Genomic DNA, 16,398 nt, shown 5'->3' with positions numbered 1-16,398 from the left:
GCCAATGGTTGTGGGGACACAGGAACTGAATGTGATCTCCCACGGTAGACCTTTATTACCTCTCCCCCCAGTAAGGTCATGCACCAGACAGGAGGTATATTGCAAACAGGAACAGGGTTATTACTACTCTCTGCAGTAACAGTTACATGGCAGTCTTCTGCCAGATACGGTCTGTCAGGTCAGCTGTCACTGAAGACCAGGGGCACCCACAGCTGTCCTAGCTCTTCCCCACCTCCCTAACGGAGGCAGAGGTAAGGTACACACTCGCTCTCCCCCAAGGGGAAGAGGAATAGAGTAGGCACAATATGTAGCCTCTCCAATGTGTGACCTGCCTCCTTCAAGTGGGGGAAGGCACTCCCAACTTTAGGGCGGTCCTGCCCTTAAGTACAGCCATTGTCCCAGCTACAACAGTATGTACAACCCTCTGCTTTCGCTCAAGTGCAGTACCAAAGGTGAGGGGGAAAACCCCATACCGACTACTGGCAACCTGGTAGTACCAGAGGGTCCCTGCTACATGTATGTTATTATTATAAGTAATATAATGTTATCACTGTTATGTATATATTTATTACACTATAATATGTCATTATAATTAATGGTTGCTAATATTATAATCTCTGATTAGCTGTATGTAAACTAGTTGACCCTTGTTGTGCTGCTATACAGAACATGTTGGTGGATTGTAAATACATTTATAGCAATATTTAATAAGAAATCCTGGTAACTGTGTTTCAAACATTTCTAAGCATGAACAGAGACAAAACACATTGGCAGCTTTTTGTGTTATTGCGGGTGTATATTATTATTATTATTATCATGTCGTATGATATTACAGAGCACATTAATGATTAAATCACCATAGCACGGTTTCTCAAAATTAGTTGAAAGTGGAAGTTGCCACATAGAAAATTAGTTTTGAAAACAATTTATCAAAGCATATTCACTTCTATGAATGGAATCGCATCCTGTAGTAGATGAAGCACTTGGGATTTAGATGCACTCCCTGAGCCACTCGCCTCCACTGTCAGACCCATTGCCATGCAACCGACAAGACTAAATCCAGAGACCTGACCCCAAACCCTGCCCACCAACCAGGGAAGCTCTCAATGCACCTAACCCATAGCCTGATCATAATGTTTCCACCCCTGCCTGCTACAAAGACATCTTAACAATTACTCTATGCTCATCACATTAAATGTTCCATATGTCACAATAGAAGGATGATAAATTGCTGCACACTATTATAATCAGAAAAAAGGGGATACAACTATCGGTGCTCCTGGTTCAGGATTCTCTGTAACAATCCAGGGTATAACGAAGGGAAGAAAATCACACAGGCCTTTCTCAATTGCCATTTCTGCTTTTGAGAAAGGCCTGTGTGGCCTAAATTAGTTTATTGAGCAAATCCGTGGAGCCCTGATTTTCTTCCATATATCACAATAACTATATTTTACTAACTAATGGACAGTGTCCTGGATAAGGGCACTATAAATGTTGTAATAAATAAGTGATTGGGTAATGTATTTTGTTTTGCTTTACAGAATTGTCTTCTATATAGTCGTCATTAATCTGCGTTGCAGAAGGAACCTAATCGCATGTTCATGTTTCCCGGGCCAGGGTTACAAGTGGAAACATTTTAGTTTTATGTAGAAAGTCAAGATGTACCGAAAAATTCCCAAGAAAGTGAACATCTCCAGCTCCTTGGAGTCGGAGGACATAAGCCTGGAAACGTCTGTGCCCACGGACGACATCTCCTCCTCCGAGGAACGAAATGGTTCAACTAAAATAACCCGGCAGCTGATTGAGAGGAAGGAGCTGCTTCACAACCTGCAGCTGCTGAAGATCGAGTTGTCTCAGAAAAACCTGATGATTGACAACTTAAAAGGGGAATACCTGACCAGAGTAAGTAAACGAGCAGAGCAAAGCGTGTGAACTTGTACAAAGGTGCTGTCTTTATGCAGACGTAGCCAGACTTGCTGTCCCCGTTGCCAAGGAAAGCCCCGGCACAAGGGGGAGTTTCGATATGGGAATACAGATCGCCGTGACTTTGACCTTTTTCTGGAACCGCGGCATTTCAGTTGTTGTTTTTTGTTTTTTTACGCTCCGGGGACAGTAAACCTTTCTACATCTGTATGACCACATTGAACTTGTGCAGCTTGTTTCTTTATTATTATGATCTTTTATTTGTATGGCGCCAACATATTCTGCAGTGCAGTACATGTGAAAGGGAGAATAACATTGTATTAATAGATTAAATTGTGATTTCTCTTTTTTTTTTAAATTTATTATTAGACCAGTATATGTTTTATTATTAGACCAGTATATATTTTAAACAGTACGCAGATATTAACAGGTCCTAATCTATAACAATCAATGTAAGTAACTTTCAATCTCGTAATAAAACAAACTATATAAAAACAGCAGACGTTGCTGTGCTTTCTGCCTCGGAACACCTTTCATGGATACAGTATTTGCTGTTTTCTCAGGGTAGATAGGACAATGCTTGTGTCGTTCTTTGCCACTAGAAGAATACATATGACAACTGGGCGCTCTAAATGCAGAAAGCATTATTTTACTAGCTCACGTACTCCAGCGGTTAAAACGTCTTTCAAACCCATTCATTTTCCCCCTTGTCTCTGATATGGCTCCTTAGAGTCAAGTGTTTGTCAGGATTCACAATACAGAGTCTGCAAAAGCAGAATCGGGCTGACAAATCTGAAGCGACAAAACCGCTATCCCTAAATTGGTTTCTGTTTCTTTGCTTCCTTAACTAAAGATTGGCAGTACATGTTACTTAGTGCAGTACAATAATAACATGAATATATATGTGGTGGTCTGATTGTGGTACACAACACACCTCAGACAGGTCCTTTTTATGGTGGTTTAATTTTTCACAGATTGAGGAGCTTGAAGAGCAGCTGAATGATACACTCCATCAGAAACAACTGCTGGCATTAAGACTGGACACCCAAGCGAAGTTACAGGAGGAAGATGCTAGGTAGGACTATCAAGCCATCACATAGTGGTGTGGTCCTCCGTGGGACTACATTGAATAATTTGGCTTAAGGGGGGAAAAAACATTAGGCAAGGTTAATTTTAAATATTTTGACATTTATCCTGGCTAAGTGTGTGTTTCACCAATGAGAGGATGGATTTAAGTTGTAGTACTTCCCCCCCACACACAGTGTTTTTGTTCTCGCTATTTCAATTTAAAGGAGTAGTCCACCCTAACTAACCTCCATTTGGTTTGAAACTGGAGGGTGGTCCTCCTGAGCTGAACCAAACTATTTTAGGTTCCAGGGCCCCACAGTTCCTGAGATATTGGTGAAGTTACCGATTTATTACTTCCTGGTGAGTCCACAACTGTTGATGTTGCAGCTACCTATTGGCCCAAGATTTGTCAGCCATTTTGTTTCCCTTGTGCGAGATTTTAAACCAGTGACTTCACAAGTATATATTTTGGAAACCTGGTTCCCGTATGTGACGGTAGGGGCTAACTAGGCTATATAATAAAGGTTAAGACCTCTAGTTAACTAATAAACCGTGGGGTCCCTGGTAGCTACATAAGCACCAGGGATAATACATGCTGAAATAAAAGTGAACTCTGCTTTTTTTTCTGTTTTCATGTTCCCTTGGCCCTAGAACTGTGACATTTCTTATCAATTTTAGGGGGGGATATTTGGGTAGAAATAGTTATTTTGTTTGCAGGAGTTCAGTGGCCGAAGTTATCGGTAGTCCTTGAATTCTCTCCAGCGAGCAGGCATGATTTGCCGGTACGCGGGGTGAATTACACCGGGGCAACCCAGTGTCTCCCAGACTCCAGGATTTCGAGTCCAAATCCATTTCCCTTTATGCACAAGGTTACCCAATGTGTATACTTTATTAAAGTGTACTTTATAATGTTTTAGACATTTTCTAGAAGGCTCTATACAGTCAACCAGGTCATCAGCATAGATGTCGACATGTCTGTATAGATTCCGTAGTTCAGAGGAGAGGATGTCCAGAGGTGATAAAACCGTTTGGTGGGCGAGGATGGGTGAATTGCCAGGTCTGGAGAACAAAGGGCACCCTTTTGGGACACCTTTTTGTATCTACCAGACTTGGTGGAGCCTGTCCAGCGGGTGGCAATGAGTTAGCTGGGGGAGATACAGCTCGTAGGCACATCTCCCATTGGCTAAATTATATTTTCCGTTTACACTGCTTTTGAGCAGGCTTGGCACGCTGTAGCGGTGAAGGGGTTAACCAGGCTCACTAATAAAGGTTCAGCCCACTTGGTTACCCCTGATCCGTGTGTTGGGGTCCTAGTGTCAGCTCTTGGACCCAGATGTCCTAAATGCATTACTGTGACTGTGTGCAAATTATGTGACATGAAAGATTTATGTGTGTTTTGCCTTTCCTGTGATTCTGGGACCGGGAGATTTCTTGGCTGTAAGTTTCAGAGTGGGTGTGCCGGAGAAAGTCTTTACAGAATATGGCTATGTATCGGGGTTCCAGAGTTATGGGACACCCCAGGAATTGGATCTGGGAATCAAATGAGATTCTCGGATGCAGCCAAGTGCATTGCTCCGTTCAAACTCTGACCCTGAAAGCGCTATTACAACTCACCGCCAGGATTTCGGCTGCAGCATCTTCCAGACAAGGTAAACAGACAGGAAGGGGTTAATGTATACCTGCGATCATCCACGGGGTCCCTGGTAGATAGAGGGGTCCCTAGAATAAAGAGTGGTACTCAGATAAGTGGACAAAAGGGTGAAAGTGCGCAGCTAAAACATGATTAAACAGTGTATATAGAAACAGTGCAGTGTGAAAGTTTAAATAAACAATAAATTGACCTTGTGGGAAATAACACTAATGTGACGTCTGCAGCCTTTCTTGAGGGGTGGCTCGACACCCCTAGGGCTATAGAAAAAGCAAAAAGACAGGGCGGACAACGCACATAGTGAATCACAATTAAAAGATAATTTTACTAAAAAATTAAAGGTTCTGCGTACATCAATATAATGAAAATCAAGCGGTGAGTTAGTGGGGTTACCATACGGAAGGAATGATCACAGCTCTCCACTGGAACGGACGCGAGGCACTGGATACCAGCAGACCACATCCAAGGCAGCAGCTTCCGTGAGACCTTCAGTCAGGGTAACCAGATGTTGGGGACCGGTGAAAAGTCCCGTTATGAGGCTCAGAAGCCTTCGTCAGTCCTACAGCAATGCAGCTCCAACAGCACGCCGCTCAGACCCGTGGTGCGCCTTCTGATGACGTCACGACACTCTCCTCACATGGAGCGGGGGAGAGAGCGCATTGGCGAACAACACACAGGGCAGGCAGGGTAGCAATAGTAAATACCCGTACCGACCGGCAGTGAGGCAGGGGACCGGGAGGCACAAGCCAAGAATATACTTGACAAACAGTTTGGTCAGATAGATGAACAATCCAACAAGTATCTGACCATACTGTTTGTCAAGTATATTCTTGGCTTGTGCCTCCCGGTCCCCTGCCTCACTGCCTGTCGGTACGGGTGTTTACTATTGCTACCCTGCCTGCCCTGTGTGTTGTTCGCCGATGCTCTCTCCCCTGCTCCATGTGAGGAGAGTGTCGTGACGTCATCAGAAGGCGCACCACGGGTCTGAGCGGCGTGCTGTTGGAGCTGCATTGCTGTAGGACTGACGGTGGCTTCTGAGCCTCATAGCGGGACTTCTACACAGGACTTTTCACCGGTCCCCAACATCTGGTTACCCTGACTGAAGGTCTCACGGAAGCTGCTGCCTTGGGTGTGGTCTGCTGGTATCCAGTGCCTCGCGTCAGTTCCAGTGGAGAGCTGTGATCATTTCTTCCGTGTGGTAACCCCACTAACCCACTGCTTGATTTTCATTATATTGATGTACGCAGAACCTTTTAATTTTTTAGTAAAATTATCTTTTAATTGTGCTTCACTATGTGCGTTGTGCGCCCTGTCTTTTTGTTTTTTTTCTGGTGCCCAGATACCCTGCACCTAAGATAGGTGTTCAGGGGGGCACTCCAGCTAAGTAATAAAGCTGAGGGTGGTTTGTGTGTGTAAAAGTTTTAAAAGTTATTTTTTTAAAGTGTGCCAAGTATGCGGCTAGTGAATGTAGGTAACATATACACTCACTCCATCCCTGACACCAGAACAGGGACTTATATATTTTACCACACATCAGACAGGACACAGTATTAAATATAATCCTTTAATAAAATATAAGTATATGTACTGGTAACCTGTAAATGAACTGTGGGATTTCCAAGTCATGGATTTCAAGCAGAACAGATGGCTACCAAGCTTGTTGTCTATGGGTCTATGAGAAGTCAGGACTTGAAAGCCTCAGGGATGCCAAGGTGTTAGAACAGGAGGGGTACTGCAGTTCTGCTTGAATACCCACATCGTGGGCTAACACAGGGCTATGCGGCCACCATTTGCCAGAATCCAGACTCTGTGGAGCCTGGACAGAGGGTGGGCTCAGTATGCAAAGAGGCAGAGGTGCCAGGTTGGTGCATGCCCCTTTACAGACTGAGAAAAGGTGCCCGTCCGGCATTACAAACCCGGCAAATCGGTGATTGGCTGGCAGGGAAGTTCCCACGCTCTGATAGGCTGTAGAGGTTGGTGAATTAGAGCCTGACACCCTTATAAGGGCTTGTAGCCAATAATGAGCGCAGATTCCAAGCGCCAAACCATCAGCTGGGAATTTAAAAAATGCTCTGTACTGAATAGACGCGAGCCGGCTTCAAGGATTTTCAACTCAAAAAAGTCCTGCTTTTGAGAACGTCGCGGTCGGCATTGCATGCCGAAATAAGTTCCAGGACTTACGTGAGTACCTACCGGTCAAGGAAAAGGGCTCCTACAGAGGTCATTTTTCTGAATTTTGATTTAGAGGACAGATTTATTTGTTGGCCCCGTTCCCAGTAAGTGTGTTAACCCTATAAATTGTGTGTATGTCTTTTCCTGAAATAAATTACAATTTATTTTACCACCTTGCTTTGCTCAATCAATTATCCCGGTATAAAAAGGTGTTAATAAACCGGGTCTCACGTGACACACGCCTCCTCTGACGTCAGCCCAGAGACGAGCCCCTGTTTCTATTGGCTGGCGGGGAGGGATTCCCACACTCTGGTCGCTCCTCCTTCCTCCATGCTGAACATAGCTCAGCGAAGGGTATGTAAGGAGACGCCCCAGTCAGAGAAGTAGGCAATTTTGTGGCTTGAGTCGATGAAGCTAGGGCGGGCTTTTCAAAGTTGCTCTGTTCCAAATAACAGAGCAACCGGCTTTGTTTTGAAGCTAGGATAGTCGGCCCTGCAGAGACTAAGTCAGACGCGAGGACCAAGTTTTGATTTTAGAACATAGTCGTGGACAGGATTTCTTGCTGAAAATCGTTCCAGGACTATTGGGACGAGGTCCCTGTCAGGAATTTATGCTGAATCTCGGTTCAGGATGTCCGGAGCAAGGTTCCGATCAGGGTAAGCCCTCGCAAGTGGGCGCCCTGCACCTAGGAAAAGCTACATCTCAAACCCCAGTAAGTGTGTGTATTTTGTGTTTTAATGTATTTCCGAGGGTTCTATCCAAATAAACCCTATTTCATTTCATTGCCTTGTTTTGCCTATTGAAATGATCCCAAAAATATAAATGTTACTGTACTGTAAAAAAACCGAAGAGGGAACTTCTCCTTTAAATGCCCTGTATGTTGCAGTTTGTAAACAAATTCAAAAGCATGTAGAATTAATCCAAATATGTGTAACACATTTTATACCTAAACAAAATTGATTATGTAGAATAACAAATCCCTGAGTGGAATTACTGTTTCATATTAATTGATTCAGTTGTTATTCTGAATATCATCTTTGACAAATGTGAAAAGAAATTGACATTGTTTAAGCCTTTGGGTGCCCCAAAATGTTACTACATCGGGTGGGCAAAATACGGGCCACATCTGGCCCGCCAAATCTTTCTATCCGGTCTGCCACATGTAGGATCCTCCTCTCCACCCCCACTCACCAGGCCCTATGGATTGTGCGGATTCTTATCGGGTGCAGGGAATTATGCGGTGGTGGCGGCAGCAGCCGAGGGAGCCCGCCTAGGTGCTTCAAAGGCAGTCTTTTTCCTGTCCTACTGCATAGCAGGTAGTGTTTTGTTAAATTGGGGACTGTTAGTGGAGTTGAATCTGGGGGGGGGGGTTGTTGGCCTCTTTCCCCCTGAGGCTCCAGCAGAAACACTGTCTGAAACAGACAGCTGGAGGCCCTGCGACGAGGCAGAACACTACAGAAACATCTGAATGCAGGCAGCCTGGAACCATGGCTGGGGTCAGACACGCTGAATTCCTGCGTATGCAGGAAGCAGAGAAACACAAGTCATCTTAAATCAGTAATGGCGCTCTGATGTCACTATGCAAACCTCTCCATAGTTCTTTAAGGGGCTATACCATATATTGGTGCCTGATCTTCCTGAAGCATTTTCTGAGGATTAAGGAGACTGTTGTTTCTCACAGAATGATTATAAAAGTGGAATAGGCAAAGGGTCGCTGCCCAAAACCTTTAGGCGAGTCCCTAGATAGTAAAGTGATTGTAATACAAATGAGTGAGTAACAATGGAGTGAATGTTTCCTATATGATCTATATTTGATGCGGTATCTCTGGGGTCAGTGAGAGGAAGGTGGCTAAGAAAGCCAGGCTATGTGCGACCTGCAATAAACCATAATATGTGCGGTCTGCCATAAGCCAGGCTATGCGTGGCTTCTAGTAAGCCATTGCTCGAAGCAAAAAAATTATGCAGAGTGCTTAAGTCTGCGACCAGGGGCCCAATGATAAGATTTCTACTCTCCTATCCAGGATGAAGGATAGTCTCTCACATTATCGATAAACAGACCCAGAACAGATCATGGTTCCAAACCTGGATAGGGGAGGAACATTTTTGTCGGAGAAGTCTGACGTACTATAGCAGTACCTGGGTGGAGAGCACTGTAATTCATCTATTGATAGGCACTGAATGGAATCAACCTGATGAGAAATTGGTCACCCAGAGACTCTTTCCAAGATGTATCCCTGCTTTTCACAAATATGTCAAAAGTTGGGAAAATACCTTGAAGGTGGACGCTACAGCAGGGGTGCGCAAAGTGGGGGGGGGGGGTGAGATTTTCTAGGTGGGGGGCGGCTGTTGCAAAGGCCCCACGCGTCCCCAGAGGCATTTGAAATAAATGCCGGGATCGCACAAGGCCTCTGTAACTTTTTACTTACCTTGGTTCCAGCGACACGTCTCCATGGCAACCGGCGTCAAATGATGCTGCGGGGTTACGTTGGCAACGTGTCGTCACTTGACGCCGGAGTCATGCTGTGGGGTGAGATTGGGGGCGTGAGCCGGAGAGGAGACAGGGGCGCATTAAGGTAGGTTTGCGCACCCCTGCGCTACAGTACAATCACTCGTATTGCAGGAAAGACTACATTACCAGTGGAAGATGCAGTGGCGCTTAGTGACAGATTGTGTTGAGTGTCCTGAAGAAATCCTCTCTGGCAGCGGGTCTCACTGCAAGCCTATAGTAAAAAGCAACAGTCTCATTTTTCAGAGCCATAAAACTGTTGCTAGGTAATCTGGAAGAGGCCTTGGAAAGCGGGGTCAAGAGAAACTCAATTCTATTGAAATCAGAAATGAAGAGGGCGACCAACCTTTATAACAAAAGCATTGCTGAACATAGTATCGCCTGTCATCAAGACACATGGCTCTGTCAGCAAGAAGAGCACTGTTCGACTTCCAAGAACAACTTTGTTCTCTGCCCATCAAGGTGAATTTCTCTTTTGGGAGAAAACTAGACCCCATAATAGCCAAGATATCAGGGGGAAAGTGCCTTTTTCCCTAGGAAAGAGGAAAACAAAAATTATTTATGCCTCCATAAAGACAGAATGCCTTATGGAGAATCAATATCCCTCTGGAAGGCCTTTGGCTCAACAGTGAATATCGAGAAGGGGACAAAGTAGTCGTTTGTAGCCCCAATGAGGAGAATCTTTCAGAAGAGGCAAGTTCACATCAAACGAGAGAAGCCCTACAGTATGCGGTCTGATGAAGACTACCTCAATTCGCTACTGTATGGGCACAACCCATAAAGGACAACTAAAATTTGTACAAGAGCCTCAGCGGAATCGGTTTCTAAGATCCTGAAATCCAATTGCCTTCGTGAAGCAAAAGCCTTGAACAATGTAATTCGTGAAGTCAAGCCTGAGGATTGGTTATTTTAAATGGATTAAAAGGATGCATTCCTGCACATACCAAGTCCGCAATAGCACCAAAAATATTTGAGCTTTGTGGTAAACGGATAGGCATTAACCATATACCGCATGCCATTCGGCTTGGCGATCTCTCCCAGAATCTTCACCAAGTTGTTGGTTACTTTAGTCACTGAATTCAGAAAAAAGAAGGAATTCAGATCCTTCAAGGCTTCATAAATAGATAGAATCTGACAACTGCACAACAGTAAAACACGTTGTGAGGCAAGGGGAAACCCAGAACCGGAAAGCTTCTAGGAGTGTCAATGTCTTGGATCTGAATGCCATTTCATGTATTTTTTGGCAGGTCCCAGACCCCACAATATGATGGCCGATGTTCTAAGCCAAACCATCATCAATCCGGGAGAATGCAAACTAAACTTACAAGTATTCCAACAGCTTCGGTAAGGACAACTGCAAATAGATCTGATGACCGCACATCAAAACCAGAAGGGGGAATATTTCTGCTCAAAGTACTCCCACCATCTCGCCAGCCTGGTAGACATTTTAAGTTCAGTTGTGTTTTTCCTACTGATACGTCATATCGAAGATCATAAGGCTGTGCTTATAGTCCCTGGCGACGGCGACACGACGTCACTCCAAAACAAATCCATTTAATCCGTCGCATGCCCTTATAGTAAGCGCGACGGCAACAGAGCGACATCGCGACAAAATTTGGAAGCTGGTGAATTTTTTTTATTTAATTTTTTTTAGAGACATTTTCCACATGTGACTGTCTCTAAACCAATCACAGAGCGTTGCCCTCCTCCTTGGTGACGTCACTGGCCTTGTCGCTAGCGACGTCGCTTAAAACTAAAGTTCAACTTTCGCCTGTGGCGACGGGTAACATCATCGGTCGCGTCGCCGGCACTATAAACGCGGCCTAAGAAAGATGAGAGATGAGGCAGTAGCAATAATAACTTTTCTAGCCACGGGTGATATGGATTCCCCATCTGGTGAGTATGGCACTAGATCTACCTTGGCATCTCCCACTCTTAGACACTTATGAAACAAGGACCAGTACAACACCCAGCACCAAAGGGATCGGCCCTAGCAGCATTAAGTTTGCGTGGTAAATGTTAACGTAAAATGGCTTTTCTGACAGAGCAATATCAACGCTAAGCCAGAAAATAGCCAACCTCGTCTATGTTGACCCCTGTGGCTATATTGTTTCTTGTAGACAAGAATTCTTGTAAGGGAATTTCAAAATCAAATATCTTGGGGACCAGGTGCTCCAGGTAACAAAGTACAGCTCCGGGGAACACCTTATTTTAAATAAAGTAAACAATAAAAGACACGCAACACTGATTAAGCACAAAACTTCGTGCTTACATTTTTAAGCAACTTCCTAAAGTTTTGCATGAATATTAACCAAAATCTGTCTTCTCACAATCTAAATTGTAAATCTGACTTTAGTAATGTGAATTTGGAAAAAGTTGATTTCTGTGGGGTTTTTTTTTTGTTTGTTTTTTTTTTAACGGAGTTTAGAGGTCGAACGTGACTAAAAATCTGAACCTGACTGAAATTAAATCCTCCTACTTAATATGCTGAGAAGCTGTTTCCCCTTCGATTAGGAAGACTTAATTTCACTCATTGAGTATGGGCCTCCAGAGTAAATATTTAAGAAGATACATTCTCTGAAGATCTAATTCTTCGTTTTGTGTTAACTAGGAAACATCAGGAACTAATGAAAAAGGACATGGAAACAATATTATTGAGACTGAAACAGTCAGAAGAGACAAATCGACAGTTAAGAGAGCGTGGAGGGGATATCCGCTGCAGCTTGCGTGACCTGGAATTAACTAGAGAAAAATATGAGGAACTGAACGCTCTTCCTGAGCACCATCTGTCCATCCCCGAATATGTGTCTGTGAGTATTTTGCCATCGTTCGCTAGGGACATGTAAAAACAGTAGGCAAATGGGCATTTGTTTTGTATGCATCCATCATGGCATCTTCCCTTTTTTTTGTTTCTTAATATGATAAGGTAGTTTGGTTAAAGCAGTAACCCATGATGCTCAACCCAGTTTTTTTTTTTTTTTTTTTATGGGCATTAACGTACTACTGATCCTAATCACTTAAAGCAGCATTTCTCCCCTGAAGCTCATCTGTGGTCCCACGATTCCTGGTAAACGGCAATATAAATGTTTTGTGGTTTCTTAACTACAAACAGGGGTGCTAGAGTCATCAATAGAAAGGCGCAGCATCCTCTTCCGAAGATGGATGTGGCTTTCTATTGACCGCTGGGGCAAGCCCTGACCTGTGCCGGCATCGGCATTGCGGTAACTGAGGGTGGAGGGTCCCCTGATGCCTGGAGCCCGGAGTAAATCCAGGGCACCACCAGCTCAGGTAAGTTCTTAGTCTTTTTGTTAAGAAACATTATGCCATTGTTCGCTCCTGAAACGGACAGGTCTGAAGACCAGAGTTCCAATAATGTATTAAAGTGGTCATCAAGTTTCACTTGAGGGTAAAGGCCCTCTGTTATATCATGTCAACTTCAGCATTTTTCCATTGCCTTTATAACATCAGAATTCTTGGTCAGTTTTTCGGTATATCTTGTTTTTTTGGGAGGGAGAGGGGGGTGGTTAGTTGAAGAACATGGCTTATGGTTTCCACAGCTGTATAGATTATTCAAATGAATCTTGGGATGGATTTAGTAAGGTTGTCCTTTGCTTGTTACCACATACATTTTGTTTTATGTTTATGCACAAAGGGGGTACTGCACCTTTTTATCTACACCTGACAAAGTTTGATTCCTACAAATATAATGGTACACTTGAATGAGAGTGTGTGCTGTTGACACTAGCCAAGGAAAAGCTGTGGGATCCTGGAAATCCTGTGACATGGAAGTGTGTGTGTGTGTGTGTGTGTGTGTGTGTGTGTGTGTGTGTGTGTGTGTGTGTGTGTGTGTGTGTGTGTGTGTGTGTGTGTGTGTGTGTTTTAATCTTACATTTTTCTTATTTGCACCATTTCAGTTATTTCATTTACTTATTGAAGTAAATTTATAATGCAACAATTAAGTTGTCCTAAGTTTCCCCCATACTGCAGAATTTGTAGCAGTGCTTTGAGATCTAACATGCACCAATCCCCTGCTACGTAATCAGGAGATAGAAAGTCCATATAGCGTGTAAGTGGCTATAAATGGCCTGCCATTGGCAGATAGCAAAGTGCTATTTTGTACCTTAGAAATGTTAAAAACAGCTGGTGGTTTTTTTTTTTAACATGGCCCCCAACAACAACTTTACTTTTACAAACATAAGTATCCTTATTAAGAGCCAATTCCTTTATTTAATCACCTTTACCATCTGAAGGTCAACTATGGTCCATGTTAAGCTACCTTTTCACCTTCTACTAATCTCCAGTCATAATGCTTTAAATAAATTTGTTGAATATCTGAAAACAACAACTGTGTGTGTTGGAGTTTTTTTTTTTTTTTTTTTTGCTCTATAAAGCTATTTGGAGGTGAAACTGACGGACATTTTCACAAATGGCCTAATAGTTATATCCTGCCCTTTTTATATACGAGTTTTACTTGTTTAGAAAAGTGATTCTCTTCCTTTTTTAAACTGCAATATCCTACATGTTTTCTTTAATACATTAAGTACTATAAAAAAATTGCTACAAGTATTTTTTCACACAACTAAATGACATTTTGAATGTATTTTAATGTAACACACATTTTTTGTTTCCAAAGCAACCACTTACAAAGTCACAGGCTCTGATACACTCTCAGTGCACCAATTGTATCCAGTGACTGCCTGGTCACATGATCTTACCCACAGAACTTGGTTTCTTTTGTCCTCTTCTGCTGCACTGACTACCATTTAGTGAACCCCGAGCCGAATCTTCGCCTTTCAATCAGCCACTTAGCTAATTGCTTATCATTGTGTGGATTGTATTGATGCACACATTAAAGGGAAAAGTAAAAAAACGGCAACTTGGACTGCTGCTTTCAGAACTGCAGAACCTTTTTTAAACCTGTGCTGTGTTTCTAACTTTACAGTATGACCTTTTAAAATTCATTTTAAATTATTGCATACCAGTAAGAAACAATTGTCTTTTTAAAGTAAAATATTTACCATTAGGAGAATTTTTTAATTTTTTTGTATTTTATTTATTGAACCCCTGACAAATGTACTCTGATACAGAGGGTGCTACAGAGCATAGGTTAATTTAGAAGAAGAAAAAAGTGTTGCAGACAAACCCAAGATCATTTCTTTCACGTTGTTCCAAAAATGACTTAACATTTAGTTTGGGGCAGATTCACTTTTCAAGGTTGGGGGAGCAGTATAAGGCTGCGCTTACAGTGCCGGCAACGCGACGTTGCCCGAAAACAAATGTATTGCCGCCGTTGCATGCGCTTATACGCGATGGCAGCGACGCGAAATTTGGAAGCCGGTCAAATTTGATTTTTCAGAGGCTGTCGCCACATGTGACAGCCTCTGAACCAATCAATGACCTGGTCGCCGCAAAGCGAATTACAACTTTCGCTTGCGGCGACAGGTGACTTCACCCGTCGCATCGCCGTCGCGCGCACTATAAGCGCAGCCTAAGGTGGTGGTTTTCAGTCTTTATATTATGTTGAAACCATTACAAAAAAAATGTTTTTCGTCAAGGTGAGTGTAGCTGTATCTATGTGCTGCGGCTTATCTTTTTAAAGCACTGTAAGTCTGTGCTAATCATTTCTTTTCGGCTCTTTATTTTTTTTAAACTTTCTTTAAGATCTTTTCTTGCTCATTTTCTTGCTCATTTTCTTGCTCTGCCTCTTATTTTTAAAGCGTCATGCTCCATTTTGACGAAATACAATATAGAATCAGGCACTTATTATTTCAACGAAAAAAAACAAAAAGAACGATTCCTGCGCTCCTACCAATTAGGCTAAGATAAAATAATAATCTCATGAAAAAGGGTATTTTGTTAAACCCTTTGGCCAAAGCATTTGTAAGCCTGCATCCCCTTTTTTCATGAGAATATTATTTTATCTTAGCCTAATTGGTAGGAGCGCAGGAATCGTTCTTTTTGTTTTTCTATATGTAAGGCCTATCTTTTTACCTGCAGCAAACTTCTATAGGGAGGAGCGCGGTATTATGTACAGTTTCTCACTAATATTAGGCAATCCTTTTCCTTGCTGCATACTCCCATAGGGCATTTTAAATATAGTATCTCTGAAACGTCATAGGGGTAGGTTTATTGGCTCATCTGCTTTACATGTCAGTTACTGAGCCCCTACCAATTTTCCAATTAGTGCAGGTATAATACACCCCAGTCTCAGTCTGGACATCACATCCATTGAATGGTAGGTAAATGTATAAGGCTGACAGAGAGATATATATGTGTAAGTTTTATTATATTCACACCAGGGAAATTCTGCACCCAATTTGCCTCTATAGTAAAGGTAACAATGATACTGGCTTTAGCCATTGTGTAGGTACCTGCATTAAACGGGTTGCCTTGACGTGGCATGCAGGCTTACAAATGCTTTGGCCTTAGGGTTTAACAAAATACAGCTAAACCCCGTTATTACGCGGTCCTTGGGGTCCACAGCCCCAAGACCGCGTTACAACCGGGGTCGCGTTAAAATTTCACCGGCATCAGCTCTCGAGCCTCCTCATTACAGATTTCATTCTCCTCCATTTTGCCGCCTTACCAGTGCTCTCCTCTTCCTGCTGTCCACGTGCTCATATCTCTCTGCTCATCTCTCTGTCCGTCGCGTGCCATGGTTTTTTTTTTTTTTCAAACATTCGGGGAGGACGTTTACAAGGTAAACCCCTAGCCTGGAGAAACGTGGGCAAAACTCGTAGTCTCGGGGTCAAACATGGGGTGGTGGCAGCCCTGATTGCCCCCTAGAATCGCAACAGGGTGTCTCGAGCTGAACCGCATTCATTTCAGCTCCAGAGACTCCCTGTTTCCCCAGATATATGTAAGGGTGCTGCCGGTGTCGCTGTTAAGTTTAAAGCTCCTACGTCACGCAGACCAATGGGAAGCCGCAAGGGATGACGTCGTGGCTTGCTATTGGCCCACGAAAAGTGGGCGCTTTAAATCACCATATTGGGTGCCCAGCCAGAGCTGCTACCGGGGGCTCCCTCTCAGTATGTATCTCGGGAACCAGTGCATTCGCGGAGCTGAAAATAACGAAATAGCG

General features: G+C 43.3%; 1 protein-coding gene across 11 annotated transcripts in view; it reads left to right on the top strand.

The window, feature by feature from the left end:
* The window catches only part of PIBF1 (progesterone immunomodulatory binding factor 1), a 217,420-nt gene that overhangs the window by 2,499 nt on the left and 198,523 nt on the right, over nucleotides 1-16,398 (top strand). For 9 of the 11 annotated variants that reach the window (XR_012799924.1, XR_012799925.1, XR_012799926.1 and 6 more), the window contains 3 exons: nucleotides 1,542-1,902; nucleotides 2,898-2,998; nucleotides 11,929-12,127. Coding sequence is in view for 8 of the 11 variants with exons in the window: in XM_075591011.1 (XP_075447126.1) it covers nucleotides 1,660-1,902; nucleotides 2,898-2,998; nucleotides 11,929-12,127 (543 nt within the window). In the remaining 3 variants the exon portion in view is untranslated. Of the gene's footprint in view, nucleotides 1-1,541; nucleotides 1,903-2,897; nucleotides 2,999-11,928; nucleotides 12,128-16,398 lie in introns of those variants that run through there. The other 2 variants (XM_075591015.1, XM_075591017.1) reach the window with 2 other exon arrangements.

This window comes from Ascaphus truei, chromosome 3 (assembly GCF_040206685.1).
Source record: "Ascaphus truei isolate aAscTru1 chromosome 3, aAscTru1.hap1, whole genome shotgun sequence".
Lineage (NCBI taxonomy): Eukaryota > Metazoa > Chordata > Amphibia > Anura > Ascaphidae > Ascaphus > Ascaphus truei.
Note: the sequence above shows the minus strand (reverse complement) of the source record. Positions and strands in the feature narration are given on the sequence as shown.